At 45.8% G+C, this 19,376-nt stretch overlaps 1 protein-coding gene across 2 annotated transcripts in view; it reads right to left on the minus strand.

Annotated features, from left to right (window-relative positions):
• tango6 (transport and golgi organization 6 homolog (Drosophila)) overlaps positions 1-19,376 on the minus strand; it is a 117,675-nt gene that overhangs the window by 5,327 nt on the left and 92,972 nt on the right. For both annotated transcript variants that reach the window (XM_080186605.1, XM_080186606.1), the window contains exon 17: positions 14,540-14,653. In XM_080186605.1, coding sequence (XP_080042731.1) covers positions 14,540-14,653 — 114 coding nt within the window. The remainder of the gene's footprint in view (positions 1-14,539; positions 14,654-19,376) is intronic.

Consider the following 19,376-nt stretch of genomic DNA (forward strand, 5'->3'; position numbering starts at 1 on the left):
AATTAAGATGGCACGGAATGTTGGCCTTTATTGCAAAGGGGATGGGGTATACATAGGGAAGCCTTGCTACAACTTTACAGGGCAGTTGTGAGACCATAGCAAGAGTACGCTATAAAGAATTGGTCTTCTTATTTAAGGAGGGATATATTTCCACTTGAGGCAGTTCAGAGAAAGAAAGTTCACCAGGTTGATTGCTGGGATAAAGGGGGTGATCTTATGAGGAAAGCTTGAGTCTATAGTCATTGACAAGTTATTGAAATTGCAGACGGGGAGAAATTTCTTCTCTCAAGAGGTCGTTAGTCTTTGGAATTCTCTTAGAAGAGTTATAGAATCCCTACAGTACAGCTTGTCATCATTTGACCCATCGAGTCTGCACCAACAATCCCATCCAAGCCCTATTTTTGTAACCTCATGTATTTACCCTTCCATTCCTCCTGACATGACAGGGCAATTTAGCTTGGCCAATCAACCTAATCTGCATTTTTGAACAGTTGGAAGAAATCAGAGCACCCTGAGGAAACCTACGCAGACACAGAGAGAGAGAGAGAGAGAGAGAGAGAGAGAGTGTGCAAACTCCACAGAGTCACCCAAGGCTGGAAGTGAACCCAGGTCCCTGGTGTGTGAGATAGCAATGCTGGTGTGGCTCAGGGATCTGTTTTGGGGCCACTGCTGTTTGTAATTTTTATTAATGATCTGGATGAGGGTATAGCTGGGTGGATTAGCAAATTTGCTGATGACACCAAAGTCGGAGGTGTGGTAGATAGGAGGGGTGTCATAATTTACAGAGAGACTTGGACAAGTTGCAGAGCTGGGCCGAGAGGTGGCGGATGGAGTTTAATGCGGAGAAGTGTGAGGTAATTCATTTTGGCGGGAATAACAGATGTGTTCAGTATAGGGCTAACGGTAGGACTCTGAATAGTGTTGATGAACAGAGGGATCTAGGTGTAAGTGTACATAGATCCCTGAAAGTTGGGAATCAAGTAGATAAGGTTGTTAGGAAGGCATATGGTGTCTTGGCATTTATTGGTAGGGGGATTGAGTTTAGGAGCCGCAGCGTCGTTGCAACTGTACAAAACTCTGGTGCGGCCGCACTTGGAGTATTGTGTGCAGTTCTGGTCCCCACATTATAGGAAGGATGTGGAGGCATTGGAGAGGGTGCAGAGGAGGTTTACCAGGAGTTGAGGAAGAACTTCTTCACTCAAAGGGTGGTGAATCTCTGGAATTCTCTGCCCGTTGAAGTGGTGGAGGCTACCTCGCTAAATATTTTTAAGACGCGGGTTGATGGGTTTTTGATAAGAGAGGGGATTAAGGGTTATGGGGAGAGAGCGGGAATGTGGAACTGAGCCACGACAGATCAGCCATGATCTTATTGAATGGCGGGGCAGGCTCGAAGGGCTAGATGGCCTACTCCTGCTCCTATTTCTTATGTTGCCTGGTATGGAGGGGAGGTCCTATGAGGAGAGGCTGACGGATTTGAGGTTGTTTTCGTTAGAAAGAAGGCGGCTAAGAGGGGACCTTATTGAAACATATAAGATGATTAGAGGTTTAGATAGGGTGGACAGTGATAGCCTTTTTCCTCGGATGGAGAAAGCTAGCACGAGGGGGCATAGCTTTAAATTAAGGGGTGGTAGTTATAGGACGGATGTCAGAGGTAGGTTCTTTACCCAGAGGGTGGTGAGGGATTGGAATGCCCTGCCTGCTGCAGTTGTAAATGCACCTAGTTTGGGGGCGTTTAAGAGATCCGTGGATAGGTTTATGGATGGAAAGGGATTGGTTTAGGTTAGAGGGTCATTGCTTTTTAATTGGTCGGCGCAACATCGTGGGCCGAAGGGCCTGTTCTGCGCTGTAATGTTCTATGTTCTATAACCACTGTGCCACCCAGAGAGCAATGGAAACTCGGTCATTGAATATACTCAAGGCCGAGTTAGTCAGAATTTGAATCTACAGGAAGTTGAGGGTTATTGAGGCAAGCAGGAAGGTGGACTTGAGACCACGAACAGATCAATCAAGATTTTATTGAATGGAACTGTAGCAGGCTCAAGGGGCTGAATGGCCTGCTCCTGGTTCCATCCGAACAGCAGTGTGCGTGGACCTACACCCACATGGACTGCAGCAGTGGTTCATCACCACTTTCTCATTGGTACTAAGTGACGGCAACCCGGCAATAGTAATCCTGCTCAGTACGAGAGGAACCACAGGTTCAGACATTTGGTCTATGTGCTTCCTGAGGAGCCAATGGTGCGAAGCTACCATCTGTGGGATTATGACTGAATGCCTCTAAGTCAGAATCCCATTTAAAAGTCGTATCTCATCAGTACCAAGTGATGGCCAGTGGCATTCACATCCCAAGAAAGAAAACAAAAGCTATGCACTTTTCCCATCGTGCACTTCCCCTCTTTCCTATTCTTATCATTTATTTCAGCTGCTCCATGTGACACAGCAATCCCTGTGGCACAATACCTCACACACACTGCTCTGATAATTCATCTCTCTACCTAACAGCACTGTGGATGTACCTACACCACAGTGGCTGCAGTGGTTCAAAACGACAGCTCACCATCATTTTCTCACGGGCAATTAGGGAGGGGTAATAAACGACCCAACCAGCAACACCCACATCTGGGTAAATGCAGTTAGAAAAAAAATCATCTGCCCATCTGACCCAGAGACAGGCATAGCCAGCAACATCTCAACAATGTTGTAATTGTTACACTGACAGAATTTGAGGGCCGAAGGGCCTGTTCCTGTGCTGCAATTTTCTAATTGATGCAAAACTTCACACTCTTCAGACTTTGTGATACCACAGACATCGGAAAAATCCCATACTGTAACCATGCAGTAAAGTTCACAGATAAAGCAGCTCAGAGTTGTGGTTTTCTAGGATTAGTCAGGAGGGATCAGATTTACCCAGTTACTTGGCACTAATGACCACACACACTGAATTGAGGAGTGTCTGTGTCTATAGTTAATTCACTCAACACTGAATCCAACCCTGACACACTAACATAATAAAACTCCATTTTATACCAAACCTACAGCCTGTAGCTTCTGGAATGAGGACAAGTAACAACTCATTTGTGGATTTGCAGCAACTGAATACGGCACTAACCCTTTCACTGGTAGCTCCTGCAGTCCTGTGTCCAAATACTGCAACATTACCACATCTTAATAGGAACAGGAGGTATGTCAGGACTGGGTATGAATGACCGGATCTCGGAAACAACTGTGGAATCTGTGAACACAATGTCTGTTAGAGTGCAGGAATAGGAAGCACTGAGTGGGATCTGCAGACACATTGCAGTTTTGAGGGGTTGGGGGGGGGGTTGGGGGGGGGGGGGGGGCCGGGGCGGGGGGTGCTGTTTTTGGTGCTAAGGGGCCACCAGTCGCTGCAGCTACACTGTGTGAGGACAGGGTTTAAAGATGGAGAGGATGCTGGAATCACAAACACTGAAAGAAGTGGAAGCCTCCCTTTGGGAGGGATGCAGTGGCAGCAAAGACCTGAAACATGGCATCTTTACTGAGATAGAAGGATCTGAACCCATCGTCTGGGGAGGTTGGGGAACGGTCCCTGGGCCTGGCAACATGGGAGATGTACCTAGATCTGCCAGTAATATGGTTGGGGTAAAGGGTGGAGGGGTGGGTCATTATAGCATTTTGGGGGAGGAATTAACAGAAACTCCTTTAATCTACAAGGAGTGAAGGCATAAGACATTAGGGAGGAATTACTCTGAGTGCAGAATCAATGGCAGTCAGGTTTAGAATCTTTAGAACATAACCCTGGAATCTGTCTTACTGAGCAACTGGATAGTGAGAACATAAGAACGTAAGAAATAGGAGCAGGAGTAGGCCATCTAGCCCCTCGAGCCTGCCCCGCCATTCAATAAGATCATGGCTGATCTGAAGTGGCTCAGTTCCACTTTCCCGCTTTCTCCCCATAACCCTTAATCCCCTTGCCTACCAAAAACCTATCTACCCGTGACTTAAATATATTTAGCGAGGTAGCCTCCACCACTTCAATGGGCAGAGAATTCCAGAGATTCACCACCCTTTGAGTGAAGAAGTTCCTCCTCAACTCTGTTCTAAACTGCTCCCTCCCTCCCCCTTATCCTGAGGCTGTGCCCTCTAGTCCTGTTGTCCTTTCTGAGCGGGAAGAACCTCTCAACCGCTACCCTATCCATCCCCTTCATCATCTTATACGTCTCAATAAGATCCCCCCTCATCCTTCTAAACTCTAACGAGTACAAGCCCAGTCTATTCAGCCTCTCTTCATAGTTCAACCCCCTCATCTCCGGTATCAGCCCAGTGAACCTCCTCTGCACTCCCTCCAAGGCCAAAATATCCTTGCGTAAGTGCGGTGACCAAAACTGCACACAGTACTCCAGCTGCGGCCTCACCAGTGCCTTGTACAGTTGCAGCAAGACCTCCCTACTTTTATATTCAATCCCCCTCGCTATGAAGGCCAGCATCCCATTTGCCTTCCTGATCACCTGCTGCACCTGTAGGCTGGGTTTTTGCGACTCATGCACAAGGACCCCCAGGTCCCTCTGCACCGTAGCATGCTGCAGCTTTTCGCCCTTTAAATAGTAATCCCTCCTACTATTATGCCTGCCAAAGTGGATAACCTCCCAGTTTTTCGCCACGTAAGTAATGATCCTTCCTACCATTATTCCTATCAAAGTGGACCACCTCGCACTTGCCAACATTAAATTCCATTTGCCATTTCCTGGCCCATTTGCCCAGCCTATCTAGATCCTTCTGCAGACTCCCCACACCCTCCGCACAATTTGCCGTTCCACCAATCTTGGTGTCATCAGCAAATTTCGACACCCTACACTCGGTTCCCTCCTCCAGATCATCTATATAAATGGTAAATAGCTGAGGCCCCAGCACCGACCCCTGGGGCACTCCACTAGTCACCAACCGCCAATCCGAATAGCACCCATTGACCCCCACTCTCTGCCTCCTATTTGACAACCAATCCTCTATCCACGCTAACACCCTACCCCCAACTCCATGTCCCCTGACCTTCTGCAATAACCTCTTGTGAGGTACCTTGTCAAACGCCTTCTGAAAATCTAGAAAGACCACATCCACCGGCTCTCCTCTATCCACCGCCCTAGACACATCCTCATAGAACTCCAGTAAATTTGTCAGACATGACTTCCCCTTAACGAAACCGTGCTGCGTCTGCTCTATCAGGCAATTCCTCTCAAGATGCCTCGCTATTTCCTCCTTGATGACGGATTCTAACATTTTACCTACAACAGACGTTAAACTAACCGGCCTATAAATTCCCTGCCTTTTGCCTGGCACCCTTCTTAAACAACGGCGTAACATTAGCCGCTTCCCAATCTTCCAGCACTTCCCCGGAATCCAGCGCCAGCCTGCAGGTGCAGCAGGTGGTCAGGAAGGCGAATGGGATGCTGGCCTTCATAGCGAGGGGGATTGAATATAAAAGTAGGGAGGTCTTGCTGCGGCTGTATAGGGCATTGGTGAGGCCGCAGCTGGAGTACTGTGTGCAGTTTTGGGCGCCGTACTTACGCAAGAATATTTTGGCCTTGGAGGGAGTGCAGAGGAGGTTTACTAGGCTGATGCCGGAGTTGAGGGGGTTGAACTATGAGGAGAGGCTGAATAAACTAGGCTTGTACTCGTTAGAGTTTAGAAGAATGAGGGGAGATCTCATTGAGACATGTAAGATGATGAATGGGATGGATAGGATAGAGGTGGAGAGACTCTTCCCGCTCAAAAAAGACAGTAGGACTAGGGGGCACAGCCTCAAGATAAAAGGGGGGCGGTTTAGAACGGAGTTGAGGAGGAACTTCTTCACTCAAAGGGTGGTGAATCTCTGGAATTCTCTGCCCGTTGAAGTGGTGGAGGCTGCCTCGCTAAATATTTTTAAGAAGCGGGTTGATGGGTTTTTGATAAGAGAAGGGATTGAGGGTTATGGGGAGAGGGCGGGAATGTGGAACTGAGCAGCGACAGATCAGCCATGATCTTATTGAATGGCGGGGCAGGCTCGAAGGGCTAGATGGCCTACTCCTGCTCCTATTTCTTATGTTCTCACACTTGCCAACATTGTATTCCTCTGCCAGGTCCTCGCCCACTTGCTTAGCCTATCTAGATCCCTCTGCAGACTTTCCACACCCTCCGCACAATTTGCTTTTCCACTTATCTTTGTGTCATCAACAAATTTCGACACCCTACACTCAGCTCCCTCCTCCAGATCATCTATATAAATGGTAAATAGCTGAGGCCCCAGCACCAATCCCTGGGGCACTCCACTAGTCACCAACCGCCAATCCGAATAGCACCCATTGACATCTACTCTCTGCCTCCTATTTGACAGCCAATCCTCTATCCACGCTAACACCTTACCCCCAACTCCATGCCCCCTAACCTTCTGTAACAACCTTTTGTGCGGCACCTTATCAAATGCCTTCTGAAAATCGAGAAACACCACATCCACCGGTTCCCCCCTGTCCACCGCACTAGACACATCCTCATAGAATTCCAATAAATTCGTCAGACACGACTTCCGCTTAACAAATCCGTGCTGCGTCTGCTCTATCAAACAATTCTTCTCAAGGTGCCTCGCTATTTCTTCTTTGATGACGGATTCAAGCATTTTTCCTACAACAGACGTTAAACTAACCGGCCTATAATTCCCTGCCTTTTGCCTGCTACCCTTTTTAAACAGCGGCGTTACATTAGCCGTTTTCCAATCTTCCGGCACTTCCCCGGAATCCAGCGAGGTTTGGAAAATAATCACTAAGGCATCCACTATCACCTCTGCCATTTCCTTCAGAACCCTGGGATGCATTCCATCCGGTCCTGGGGACTTGTCCACCACCAGTCCCGCTAGTCTATCGAGCACTACCTCTCTAGTGACAGTGATCACATTCAGTCAGTAGTGGGAAAACGGGATAGTGGGAGCCAGTCAGCTCGGAAACACGGGATAGCGGGAGCCAGTCAGTACTGGGAAAACAGGATAGCGGGAGCCAATCAGCACTGGAAAAACGGGATAGCGGGAGCCAGTCAGCACTGGGAAAACGGGATAGCAGGAACCAGTCAGCACTGGGAAAACGGGATAGTGGGAGCCAGTCAGCTCGGGAAAACGGGATAGTGGGAGCCAGTCAGCTCGGGAAAACGGGATAGTGGGAGCCAGTCAGCTTGGGAAAACGGGATAGTGGGAGCCAGTCAGCTTGGGAAAATGGGATAGTGGGAGCCAGTCAGCTCGGGAAAACGGGATAGTGGGAGCCAGTCAGTACTGGGAAAACAGGATAGCGGGAGTCAGTCAGCTCGGGAAAACGGGATAGTGGGAGCCAGTCAGTACTGGGAAAACGGGATAGCGGGAGTCAGTCAGCACAGCAACATTCACAAAGGAAACAGTCTCACTATTGAGGGATGAATATTAGGGCAGGGTTCTGCAAACTTGCAACAGGAGTTGACTGAGGATTGTTAGGCCGAGAAACAGGTTGGCCCTGACTCACTGCAAGCTCTCAGCTGCTATTCCTTGTGCTTTGCTCTCCCGATCCATGAATTTTTCTAATATTCTTCAACACAAAGGAACAGAAATGTATGAGGAGTTCAAAGCTACAATTAGAAACCCAACAGTAACTCATGCATGCAAAGAGATTTTTCACGGCATCAGGAACGTTTGTGGTGAACACCCAGTCATTTGCTAGGCTTTTAAAAGGAGTCAAAACCTTAAAGTAAGGTAGTAAAAGATGATTCTACAAGTAATCTTGTTATGGAGCGGGATTTAAATATCTGATGTGATATTTTGTTCAATATTGGCAGTAAAATGCTCTTGGACATTGTGAAGAATGGGTTTGATATTTGAGTTGAAAAGATAAGGTTTGGTCATTGGGAATTTGATTGATTAATGTGCCACTAATTTCTACATTACACTGATTGCTATTCAGTATTGACATTTTTAAGTCCTGAGTGTTTGACAACTGTTTTCTTAGTTTTTGATTTACTCATTTGCAAATTCAGTTTTTATTTGCTGCTGTTTTACGATTAAACTAATCAAAATGACAAAACATTTCAGGAAGGTTTACACCAAAAAGAAACATTGTACACCTTAGTGGATGACTTTGTCTCTATCGCTCACAGATAAATTTAACACAATCAATCAATACCTCCCTCTCTAACCAAAAGAGAAAAACACTGGAAAATCTCAGCAGGTCTGGCAGCATCTGTAAGAAGAGTAAAGAGCTGGCGTTTCGAGTCCAGATGACCCTTTGTCAAACCTCCCTCTCAAGCCTGCTCCCTGAGGTGCAACACTCCCGAATATCAACTGAGATTAATCAAAATACAGAAGCAGGATAGAACATAGAACATTACAGCGCAGTACAGGCCCTTCGGCCCTCGATGTTGCACCAACCAGTGAACCAATCTAATGACCCTCTACCTAAACTATTCCAATGTTATCCATATGTCTATCCACTGACCATTTGAACGCCCTTAAAGTTGGCGAGTCCACAACATAAGAACATAAGAAATAGGAGCAGGAGTAGGCCATCTAGCCCCTTGAGCCTGCCCCGCCATTCAATAAGATCATGGCTGATCTGTCGTGGCTCAGTTCCACATTCCCGCCCTCTCCCCATAACCCTTAATCCCCTCTCTTATCAAAAACCTATCAACCTGCGTCTTAAAAATATTGAGCGAGGCAGCCTCCACCACTTCAGCGGGCAGAGAATTCCAGAGATTCACCACCCTTTGAGTGAAGAAGTTCCTCCTCAACTCCGTTCTAAACTACCCCCCCTTTATCTTGAGGCTGTGCCCTCTAGTCCTACTGTCCTTTCTGAGCGGGAAGAGCCTCTCCACCTCTATCCTATCCATCCCATTCAACATCTTATACGTCTCAATGAGATCTCCCCTCATTCTTCTAAACTCTAACGAGTACAAGCCTAGTTTATTCAGCCTCTCCTCATAGTTCAACCCCCTCAACTCCGGTATCAGCCTAGTAAACCTCCTCTGCACTCCCTCCAAGGCCAAAATATCCTTGCGTAAGTGCGGCGACCAAAACTGCACACAGTACTCCAGCTGCGGACTCACCAGTGCCCTATACAGCTGCAGCAAGACCTCCCTACTTTTATATTCAATCCCCCTCACTATGAAGGCCAGCATCCCATTCGCCTTCCTGACCACCTGCTGCACCTGCAGGCTGGGTTTTTGCAACTCATGCACAAGGACCCCGAGGTCCCTCTGCACCGTCGCATGCTGCAGTTTTTTCACCATGTAAGCAATTGTCCTTCCTACCATTATTCCTACCAAAGTGGACAACCTCACATTTGCCAACATTAAATTCCATTTGCCAGTTCCTGGCCCATTCGCCCAGCCTATCTAGATCCTTCTGCAGACTCTCCACACCCTCCGTGCAATTTGCCGTTCCACCAATCTTGGTGTCATCAGCAAATTTCGACACCATACACTCGGTTCCCTCCTCCAGATCATCTATATAAATGGTAAATAGCTGAGGCCCCAGCACCGACCCCTGCGGCACTCCACTAGTCACCAACCGCCAATCCGAATAGCACCCATTGACCCCCACTCTCTGCCTCCTATTTGACAGCCAATCCTCTATCCATGCTAACAACCTACCCCCAACTCCATGTCCCCTGACCTTCTGTAATAACGTCTTGTGAGGTACCTTGTCAAATGCCTTCTGAAAATCAAGAAACACCACATCCACCGGCTCTCCTCTATCCACCGCTGCAGGCAGGGCATTCCATGACCTTACTACCCTCTGAGTAAAGAGCCTACCTCTGACATCCGTCCTATAATTACCACCCTTTAATTTAAAGCTATGTCCCCTCATGTTAGCCATCACCATCCGAGGAAAAGTGTGCTTGTTTGTCCTGTCTCACCTCCTGAGCCAGGCTGGGTGATATTGATTCAGATTTTAATAATTATATACGGAGAGAAAAAAACAAAACCTCAACCAACCAACTCCTTTGTCCCGCTGCAGCCAATCAGAATGCCAGGCTAAGTTAAAAAACCTACCAATTAAAAATAAATCTCAGATTTTGTTTCTGCTATTGTTTTAGTAGTTTGTTCACTGCAGTTTGCAAAATACCTATAAAAATATAAAAACACAAAAGAAGTTTCCTACCTTTCTTTTCATCATCTTTTCCTACCTATCAATGCTGGACTTTACCAGTAATTCCGCGGAATGAAGAAACTACGCCAGGTTCTTCACAGCCTTCAGCATGTCATCAATGACAACAAACATCTCACAAAGGCCTCCACACAGCTGCCTAATCTCAAACACACCACCGTTCACAGCAAGCTACCCAGCCCTCAGGGCAACAGCGACCATGACACTACACAACCCTGCCACGGCAACCTCTGCAGGATGTGCCAGATCATTGATGTGATATCACCACCACACGGGGGAACACCATCCATCAGGTACACCAAACGTACTCACGTGACTTGGCCAATGTTGTCTACCTAATACGCTGCAGGAAAGGATGCCCTGAGGCATGGTACATCAGTGAGGCCATTCAGATACCACAACAATGGATGAATGGACACTGCTCGACAACCACCAAGCAGGAGTGTACTCGTCCAGTTGGAGAACACTTCAGTAGCCAAGACATTCAGCCTCCAATCTTTGAGTAAGCGTTTTCCAAGGCGACCTTCGAGACGTGTGACAATGCAGAATCGCCGAGCAGAAACTGATGGCCAAGTTCCATATTCATGAAGACAACCTTAACTATGATCTTGAGTCCATGTCATGCTATGTGTAATCTATTCTGGAGGAAAAATCTCTGTCCCATTTTGATATCATGCACACCTTGATTGTTGGTAATGATCTCTCTGCCTGAATTAGTTTGTGGAGATGTTGGTGTTGGAACATAGAACATTACAGTGCAGTACAGGCCCTTCGGCCCTCGATGTTGCACCGACCAGTGGAACCAATCTAATGACCCTCTAACCTAAACTATTCCAATGTTATCCACATGCCTATCCACTGACCATTTGAATGCCCTTAAAGTTGGCAGTGTTGGACTGGGGTGGTCAAGATGAGAAGTCACACAACACCAGGTTATAGTCCAACAGGTTCATTTGAAATCACAAGACTCACCTGATGAAGGAGCAGTGCTCTGAAAGCTCACGGTTTCAAATAAACCTGTTGGATTTTAACCTGGAGTCGTATGACCTCGCATCCTGAATTAATTTGCATACTGTTTAGCACCATCTCATTCTTTGATTGTAATTATCTCTCTGCCTTAAATTATTGGTTCTTATGCCATCCCTTCACTTGTTCTGTACCTGTCGACACTTTACACACTGATTAAACTTAACTGCTTGCATTTATCTATTTGCACTCGTGATTACCTGTAAAGACTTGTTACTGCACTACACTGTCTATTCTTATCCACCGACGCTCTTGATTAACTGTTAGTGTTGGGCTATCGTCACTCTGCTTATAAACTGTGTCTGTGTGCCTCTCTCCACTTCACCATGAACCTGATGTGGAGATGCCGATGTTGGAATGGGGTATGCACAGTGAGAAGTCTCACAACACCAGGTTATAGTACAACAGGTTTATTTGGAATTACGAGCTTTCAGAGCGCTGCTCCTTCATCAGGTGAGTCTTGTGATTTCAAATAAACCTGTTAGACTATAACCTGATGTCAAGTGACCTCTCATCTTAAAACTTCACTCCTTCACAGTGGATAGGCACAGCAGAGTGTACTTTATACAAGATACACTGCAGCAAATCATCAAGGCTCCTTCAATAGCACTTTGCAAACTCACAACCTCCACCATCTCTATAAGGAGAAGGGCAGCAGACGCACGGGAAAACCACCACTTGCAAGCTCCCCTCCGAGTCATACAGAGAATATATCACCATTCCTTCACTATTGCTGGGTCAAAATCCTGGAACATCCTCTCCAACAGCAGTCTGGGTTTAGCTACTCTGCACACACTTCAATGGTTTAAAGAGGTAGTTCACCATCACCTTCTCAAGAGCAATAAATGCTGATATTGTCAGCGACGTTCACATCCTATTTAAGATAAAAACAAGACTCGAGATCTTGATCAGCAATGTAGTTGACTTTCAACTGCCCTCTGAAATGGACTAGCAAGACATTAAGTTCAAGGGCAACTAGGGATGGGTGATAAATGCTGGCCAGCTAGTGACACCCACGTCCTATGGACAAATAAAAAAAATTCCCACAGGTTAGTGAGTCTACTCATTACATAAATATCAACAAACAGTCATTTCAAACAGTTGATTCAGCACAGATTTTACTCCCCCTTGTATTTATACAGTGCCTGTAATGTAGAAAAAACCCAAAGGCAGTTTAAAGGAATGTCACCAAGTGCAATATGAAAATAAGCCACATTAGGTGATAATAAAGACAGATGACAAACAGTTCAATTCTCATGTTTTTAGAAGCTTATTCTCAGGACAGTTCCACCTCCCCAGAGAGTAAAGAACAGACTGCCCTCACCCTGACAATGTGAAGGACATAGTCTGAACATTGTGCAAGTTTGTGCTTCCTAGCCAAGATTTAAAGCTCTTAGAAATGATGTAGCGCATTATTGTTGATATTTCCTGCCTTATTGGATAAAAAGCCAAATCTTAGGCATAGTATTGAATGATATGGACAGTATTTATGTCAGTTGATTAATATTAAATGATTAATCCTGATAGCTCATCTCAGATGCTGGGTGTGCTCTCCTCATTACAGACCAACTATTATTCAGGTAGAGGAAACAGATTAGACATAGACAACTCAGAAGGATTATTTCATCGTTGTTGGGAACGTCACCAGCCCCTCAAAGTATTCTTTTTATTCATTCGTGGGACATGGGTGGCACTGGCTGGCCAGCATTTATTGCCCATCCCTAATTGCCCCTGAGAAGATGTTGGTGAGCTGCCTTCTTGAATCGCTGCACTCCATGTTCTGTGGGTTGACCCACAATGCCGTTAGGGAGGGAATTCCAGGATTTTGACCCAGCGACAGTGAAGGAACAGCGATATATTTCCAAGTCAGGATGGTGAGTGGCTGGAAGGGGAACGTGCAGATAGTGGTGCTCCCATGTATCTGCTATCCTTGTCCTTCTAGATGGAAGTGATTGTGGGTTTGGAAGGTGCTGTCTAAGGATCTTTGGTGAATTGCTGCAGTGCTTTTGTAGATGGTACTGAGCATTGCTTGTGGATTGAATGTTTGTGGATGTGGTGACAATCAAGTGGGCTATTTCATCCTGGATATTGTCAAACTTCTCAAGTGCTGTTGGAGCTGCACCCATCCAGGACAATGTGGAGTATTTCATCACACTCCTGACTTGTGCTTTGTAATTGGATGGGCTTTGGGGAGTTAGGCGGTGAGTTGCTCGCTGCAGTATTCCCAGCCTCTGACCTGCTCTTGTAGCCACTGTGTTTATGTAGGGAGTCCAGTTGAGTTTCTGGTCAATGGTAACCCCAAGGATGTTGACAATGGAGGGTTCAGTGATGGTAAATGTCAAGGGCCAGTGGTTAGAGTGTCTCTTATTGGTGATAGTTACTGCCTGGCATTTGTGTGGCATGAATGTTATTTGCCACTTGTCAGCCCAAGCCTGGATATTGTCCAGGTCTTGCTGCATTTGAACATGGACTGCTTTAGTATCTGAGGAGTCACAAATGGTGCAGAATATTGTGCAATCATCAACAAATAGCCCCACTTCTGACCTTATGATGGAGGGAAGGTCATTGATGAAGCAGCTGAAGATTGTTGGGTGTAGGATACTATCCTGAAGGACTCCTGCAGAGATGTCCTGGAACTCAGATGACTGGCCCTCCACAACCACAACCACAACCGTCTTCCTATGTGCCAGGTATGACTCCAACCAGCAGGCAGTTTGCCCCGATACCCATTGATTCCAGGATGGTGAGTGACTGGGAGGGGAACTTGCAGGTAGTGGTGTCCACGTATCTGCTGCCCTTGTCCTTCTAGATGTAAGTGATTGTGGGTTTGGAAGGTGCTGTCTAAAGATCTTGGGTGAATTGCTGCAGTGCATCTTGTAAATAGTACACATTGCTGCTACTGAGCATCAGTGGTGGAGGGATTGAATGTTTGTAGAAGTGGTGCCAATCAAATGGGCTGCTCTGTCCTGAATGTGTCAAATGCGGCCTTGATGTCGAGGGCTGTCACTCTCACTTCACCTCTGGAATTCAGCTCTTTTGTCCATGTGTGAACCAAGGCTGTAATGAGATCAGGAGCTGAGCGACCCTGGCGAAACCCAAACTGGGCGTCACTGAGCAGGTGCTACTCGATAGCACTGTCGATGACTCCTTCCATCACTATACAGAACTCAGAAATAATATCTCATCTGAAAGATGACAACATAGACAGTGCAATGTTCTCAGTACTGCACTGGAGTGTCAGTCTGGATCATGTGCTCAAATTCCTCATGCTATCTATGCTGCCTAAAACCCAATGGTACAGCGGCTCCCTCTGGGGAAGTTAATATCACAGCGGCTCATCACCTCCTTTTTCTGTTGCAACAAAGGATAAATAAGTGTTTCCCTTACCTGAAGTGCTTTTTCACCAAGTCCCCGAAGTAAGAGGGTGATGACATGAACAGCAGCCCGGCGCACTTCTGCTTCCCGTTCTGTCTTTACAATGGCATCAAGACATGCAGTCACCTAGAAGGAAATCAGTGAGACAACAGAGTGACATAGTTCAAATGACACAGACCTGGTGTCAGCGGGTCTGCAGGAGCTTATGCAGCTGAATGTAACATCTAACCCGGCTGATGATGATATTGAAATCTCACCTCCTTGAGGCAGTTCCTCGAATGTAGTCCCATTCCTCCACTCGATCTCTGTAGCTCTGCAGGTTTATTGCATTCAATTGCCCATCCAATTTCCTTTTGAAATCACTGATCATCTCCACTTCCCCTTCCTAATCAATCCCTTCGTCCTCCTTTGCTGAATTCGAGACTGCTCCCAATCCTCAGTTCTATTGTTTTATCTGACCAATTCATATGCGTCTTCCTTGGATCGAATACCATCTCTAATTTTCCCTGTGGGCCACAGTTTGGCCACCTTTCCTGTTCTGTCATTGCACCAGAAAGGAATAAACAATACCAGAAAATGCTGGAAAATCTCAGCAGGTCTGACAGTATCTGTGGGAAGAGAATAGAGCCAATGATTCAAGTCTAGATGACCCTTTGTCAGGGCTGACTTGAAACATTAGCTCTATTCTCTCTCCACTGGCGCTGTCAGACTTGCTAAAATTTTCCAGCATTTTCTGTTTTTGTTTCAGATTGCAGCATCTGCCATATTTTGCTTTTATCACAGGAATAAATAGTTGCTGCAGTTCCCCCAATGCTCTCCTTGAATGTTTGCCCTTGTCACCATCATCCCTTTAAGTAACGTTTCCCAATCCATCATAGCCAACTCACGCCTCATCTTCATAGTTTTCTTTATTTAGATTCAGGATCCTAGTCTCAGAATCAATTACGTCAATCTCCATCTTGATGAAGAATTCTGTTATGGTCGCTCTTCCCCAAAGGGTCTCGTACAGCTAGATTGCCAAGTATCCCTTTTTTATTACACAGTACCCAGTCTTGGATGGCCTGCTCTCTCGTTGGTTCCTCAACGCATTGGTCCAGAAACCATCCCGTATACACTCCGGAATTCCTCCTCTACAGTATTGTGATACAATCTGATTTGTCCAATCTATATACAGATTAAAATCACCCATAATTACAGATGTCCCTTTATTGCATACATCTCTAATCTCCTGTTTGATGTCATTACCAACATCACCATTATAATTTGGGAGTCTATATACACCACTTACAAATATTTTTGCCCCTTGGTGTTTCTTAGCTGTACCCATATAAATTCCACATTGTTGGAGCTAATATACTTCCTCAGTATGGTGTTAATTTCTTCTCTAACAAGCGATGCAGTTCCACCACCTTTACCTTTTTGTCTGTCTGTCCTATACACTGAATACCCTGGATGTTCAGTTCCCATCCTTGGTCACTCTGTCGTTACATCCATAATTCCGACTACATCATACCTATCTACATCTATTTATGTGACTAATTTATCCACTTTAATGTGAATATTTCTCACATTAAGGCACAAATCATTTAGCCTTGTCTTTTTAACATTACCATCCTATTCCCACTATTTTTCACTGAGGCAATCTCTACAAACTCAGGACATCCTTACAGCCAATGAAGTCCTGTCATTATTGCAATGTGGGAAATGCAGTGGCCAATTTAATTACAATGTAGAGATGCCAGCATTGGACTGGGGTAAACCCAGTAAGAAGTCTCACAACACTAGGTTAAAGTCCAACAGGTTTATTTGGTAGCAAAATCCACAAAGTTTTCAGAGCGCTCGCTGCTCCTTTGTCAGGTGAGTGGGAGTTCTGTTCACAAACAGGGCATATAAAGACACAAACTCAATTTACAAAATAATAGTTGGAATGCAAGTTTTTACAGATAATCAAGTCTTAAAAGTACACACAATGTGAGTGGAGAGAGTGTTAAGCACATGTTAAAGAGATGTGTATTGTCTCCAGGCAGGACAGTTAGTGAGATTTTACAAGCCCAGGCAAGTCGTGGGGGTTACAAATAGTGTGACATGAACCCAAGATCCTGACTGATGCCGTCCTCATGTGTGCAGAACTTGGCTATCAGCCTCTGCTCAGCGATTCTGTGCCACCGTGTGTTGTGAAGGCCACCTTGGAGAATGCTTTCCCGAAGATCAGAGACCGAATACCCGTGGCCGCTGAAGTGTTCCTCAACAGGAAGAGAACACTCTTGCCTGGTGATTGCCGAGTGGTGATCATTCATGCGTTGTCATAGTGTCTGCATGGTCTCCCCAGTGTACCATGCCTCGGGACATCCTTTCCTGCAGCGTATCAGGTAGACAACGTTGGCTGAGTTGCAAATGTATTTACCGTGTACCTAGTGGATGGTGTTCCCACGTGTGATGATGGTATCCGTGTTGATGATCCTGCATGTTTTGCAGAGGTTGCTGTGGCAGGGTTGTGTGATATTGTGGTCACTGTTCTCCTGAAGACTGGGTAGTTTGCTGTGGACAATGGTCTGTTTGAGGTTGTGTGGTTGTTTGAAGACAAGAAGTGGGGGTGTGGGGATATCCTGGGTCTCAACCGGGGTCTTCGGTTCATGTCACACTATCTGTAACCCCCACGACTTGCCTGGACTTGTAAAATCTCACTAACTGTCCTGTCTAGAGATAATACACATCACTTTAACCTGTACTTAACCCTCTCTCCACTCACATTGTCTGTACCTTTAAGACTTGATTCCCTGTAAAGACTCACATTCCAACTATTATTTTGTAATTTGAGTGTATGTCTTTATATGTTCTATTTGTGAGCTGAACTCCCACTTAACTGACAAAGGGGCAGTGAGCGCTCTGAAAGCGACTGGCTTTTGCTACCAAATAAACCTGTTGGACTTTAACCTGGTGTTGTGAGACTTCTTACCTAATTTAATTACAGTAAGGTTAACAACAGTGATGAAACATATGACCAAATGTTGCTTATTGGATAAATATTGGTCAAAAGAGTGAAATTCTCTGCTCTTTTTGAAGAATCATAAGATTTTTAATGTTCAGGAAAGAGGCAGACAGAGTTTCAGATTTTATAAGAAGTGGTATCCTGAGACAGTGCAGCACTCCCCTAATACTGCAGCAAAACATCAGCCTCATTGTATGGTCACATTCAGAGTTGAGAATTAGTTTATAGCTAAAACTGACAGCTATCACAAACATGGCAATGACTCTACAGAGACAAGTACGTGATTAATGGCCGTAGTCACTGCAGTCCCTGACACTACTGATGAATTGCACAGTAAATGAGAAGTATTTATTTGGAGGTTGGCACTTGCCCACCACTTGGTGTTCTATCGCTGCAGTCCAGAATCCTACTGCACATTCAGTAAGTGACCAGGAAGGTCACAGCCTGTACAGAGCTGACTCTAAAAGCAATGCTATCTGGACTGAGGAAGCTCTGTGAACTGGGGTAGGGTAGAGGGTGCCAATCTCCTCAAGCGTGTCTAGACTAGCGAGGAAATTTTTTTTCCAGTAGTCCGCTCACTGATCAATGGTCCTTACGGTGCAAGTGACGTAACGTGTGTACCACTGCCAGTCAAGACATGGTCTATGCCAGTACCAGTCACAGGTGAGTGTGACGATGTTGCCAGGCAGCCTCCCACTAACTCTCCTGTAGCTATCCCACTAGCTCTTGCCTCTGTTCTAATCAATACCGCAATACCAATCTGTCAGATACAGCCTGATGTAATTGGAAATGCAGTGGCCTTTAGCAGGAAGTAGCTTTCTGCACAAAGATAGAATTTATCTGATTCCTGAGGACAATGATAGAGGAAGCTTCAGCAATAAAATATTCCAAACCCAGGAACAGCACAAGAGATTATGACAATGCACACTGGGGGGTGGCACAGTGGTTAACACAGTAGGTACAGAGGAGATGTCAGGGGTACATTTTTCACTCAGGGGGTGGTGGGTGAGTGGAATTGGCTGCCGCCAGTGGTAGTGGAGGCAAATTCGATAGGGTCTTTTAAGAGACTTCTGGATAAGTACATGGGACTTAATAGGATTGAGGGTTATAGGTAAGCTTAGTAGGTAGAAATAAGATCAGCGCAACTTGTGAGCCGAAGGGCCTGTTTGTGCTGTAGTATTTCTATGTTCTAACACTGCCGCCTTACAGCTCCAGGGATTCAGGTTCGATTCCCAGCTTGGGTCAGTGTAGGAATTTCGCATGTTCTCCCCATGTCTGCATGGGTTTCCTCTGGGTGCTCTGGTTTCCACCAAAGATGTGCTGGTTAGATTGACTGACTGTGCTAAATTGCCTATTAGTGTCAGTGGGATTAGTAAAATAAGTAAGTAGGGTCACGGGGGATAGGTCTGGGTGGGATTGTAGTCAGTGTAGACTTGATGGGCTGCATGGCCTCCCTCTATAGGGATCTTACTGTTATAGAATGCTTATGTGTTCCAGACACTGCTTCAGGTGACCCAAAACATCCCAATTACCGCATATCTGCAGTGCTGTAAAACAAGAGAGTGTGGACCATTAAACTTCACCTGGCTCACTTTGGTACCAACTCTCCTGATGATTCTACCAAAACTTCAATAACCTGCCAGGCTGCGGTGAACCAAGAGCAATCAGTGAGGCAAAGACCAAACAAGAAGATAATGCGGATCCATCATTCACCACTGATTTAGAACAGGGTTATTTATAGAGAGTCAGCAAAATTAAGTGCTTTGTATATTTCGATTTGGTGTAATGAGTGTGGGTAAGATCAAGAATCAAATCTGATTTTGGATCTGCCCATTAAAGTAAAATGGCAGCTTGCAGACA

This window comes from Carcharhinus amblyrhynchos, chromosome 4, assembly GCF_965287045.1.
Source record: "Carcharhinus amblyrhynchos chromosome 4, sCarAmb.v2.hapA, whole genome shotgun sequence".
In the NCBI taxonomy this organism is placed as follows: domain Eukaryota; kingdom Metazoa; phylum Chordata; class Chondrichthyes; order Carcharhiniformes; family Carcharhinidae; genus Carcharhinus; species Carcharhinus amblyrhynchos.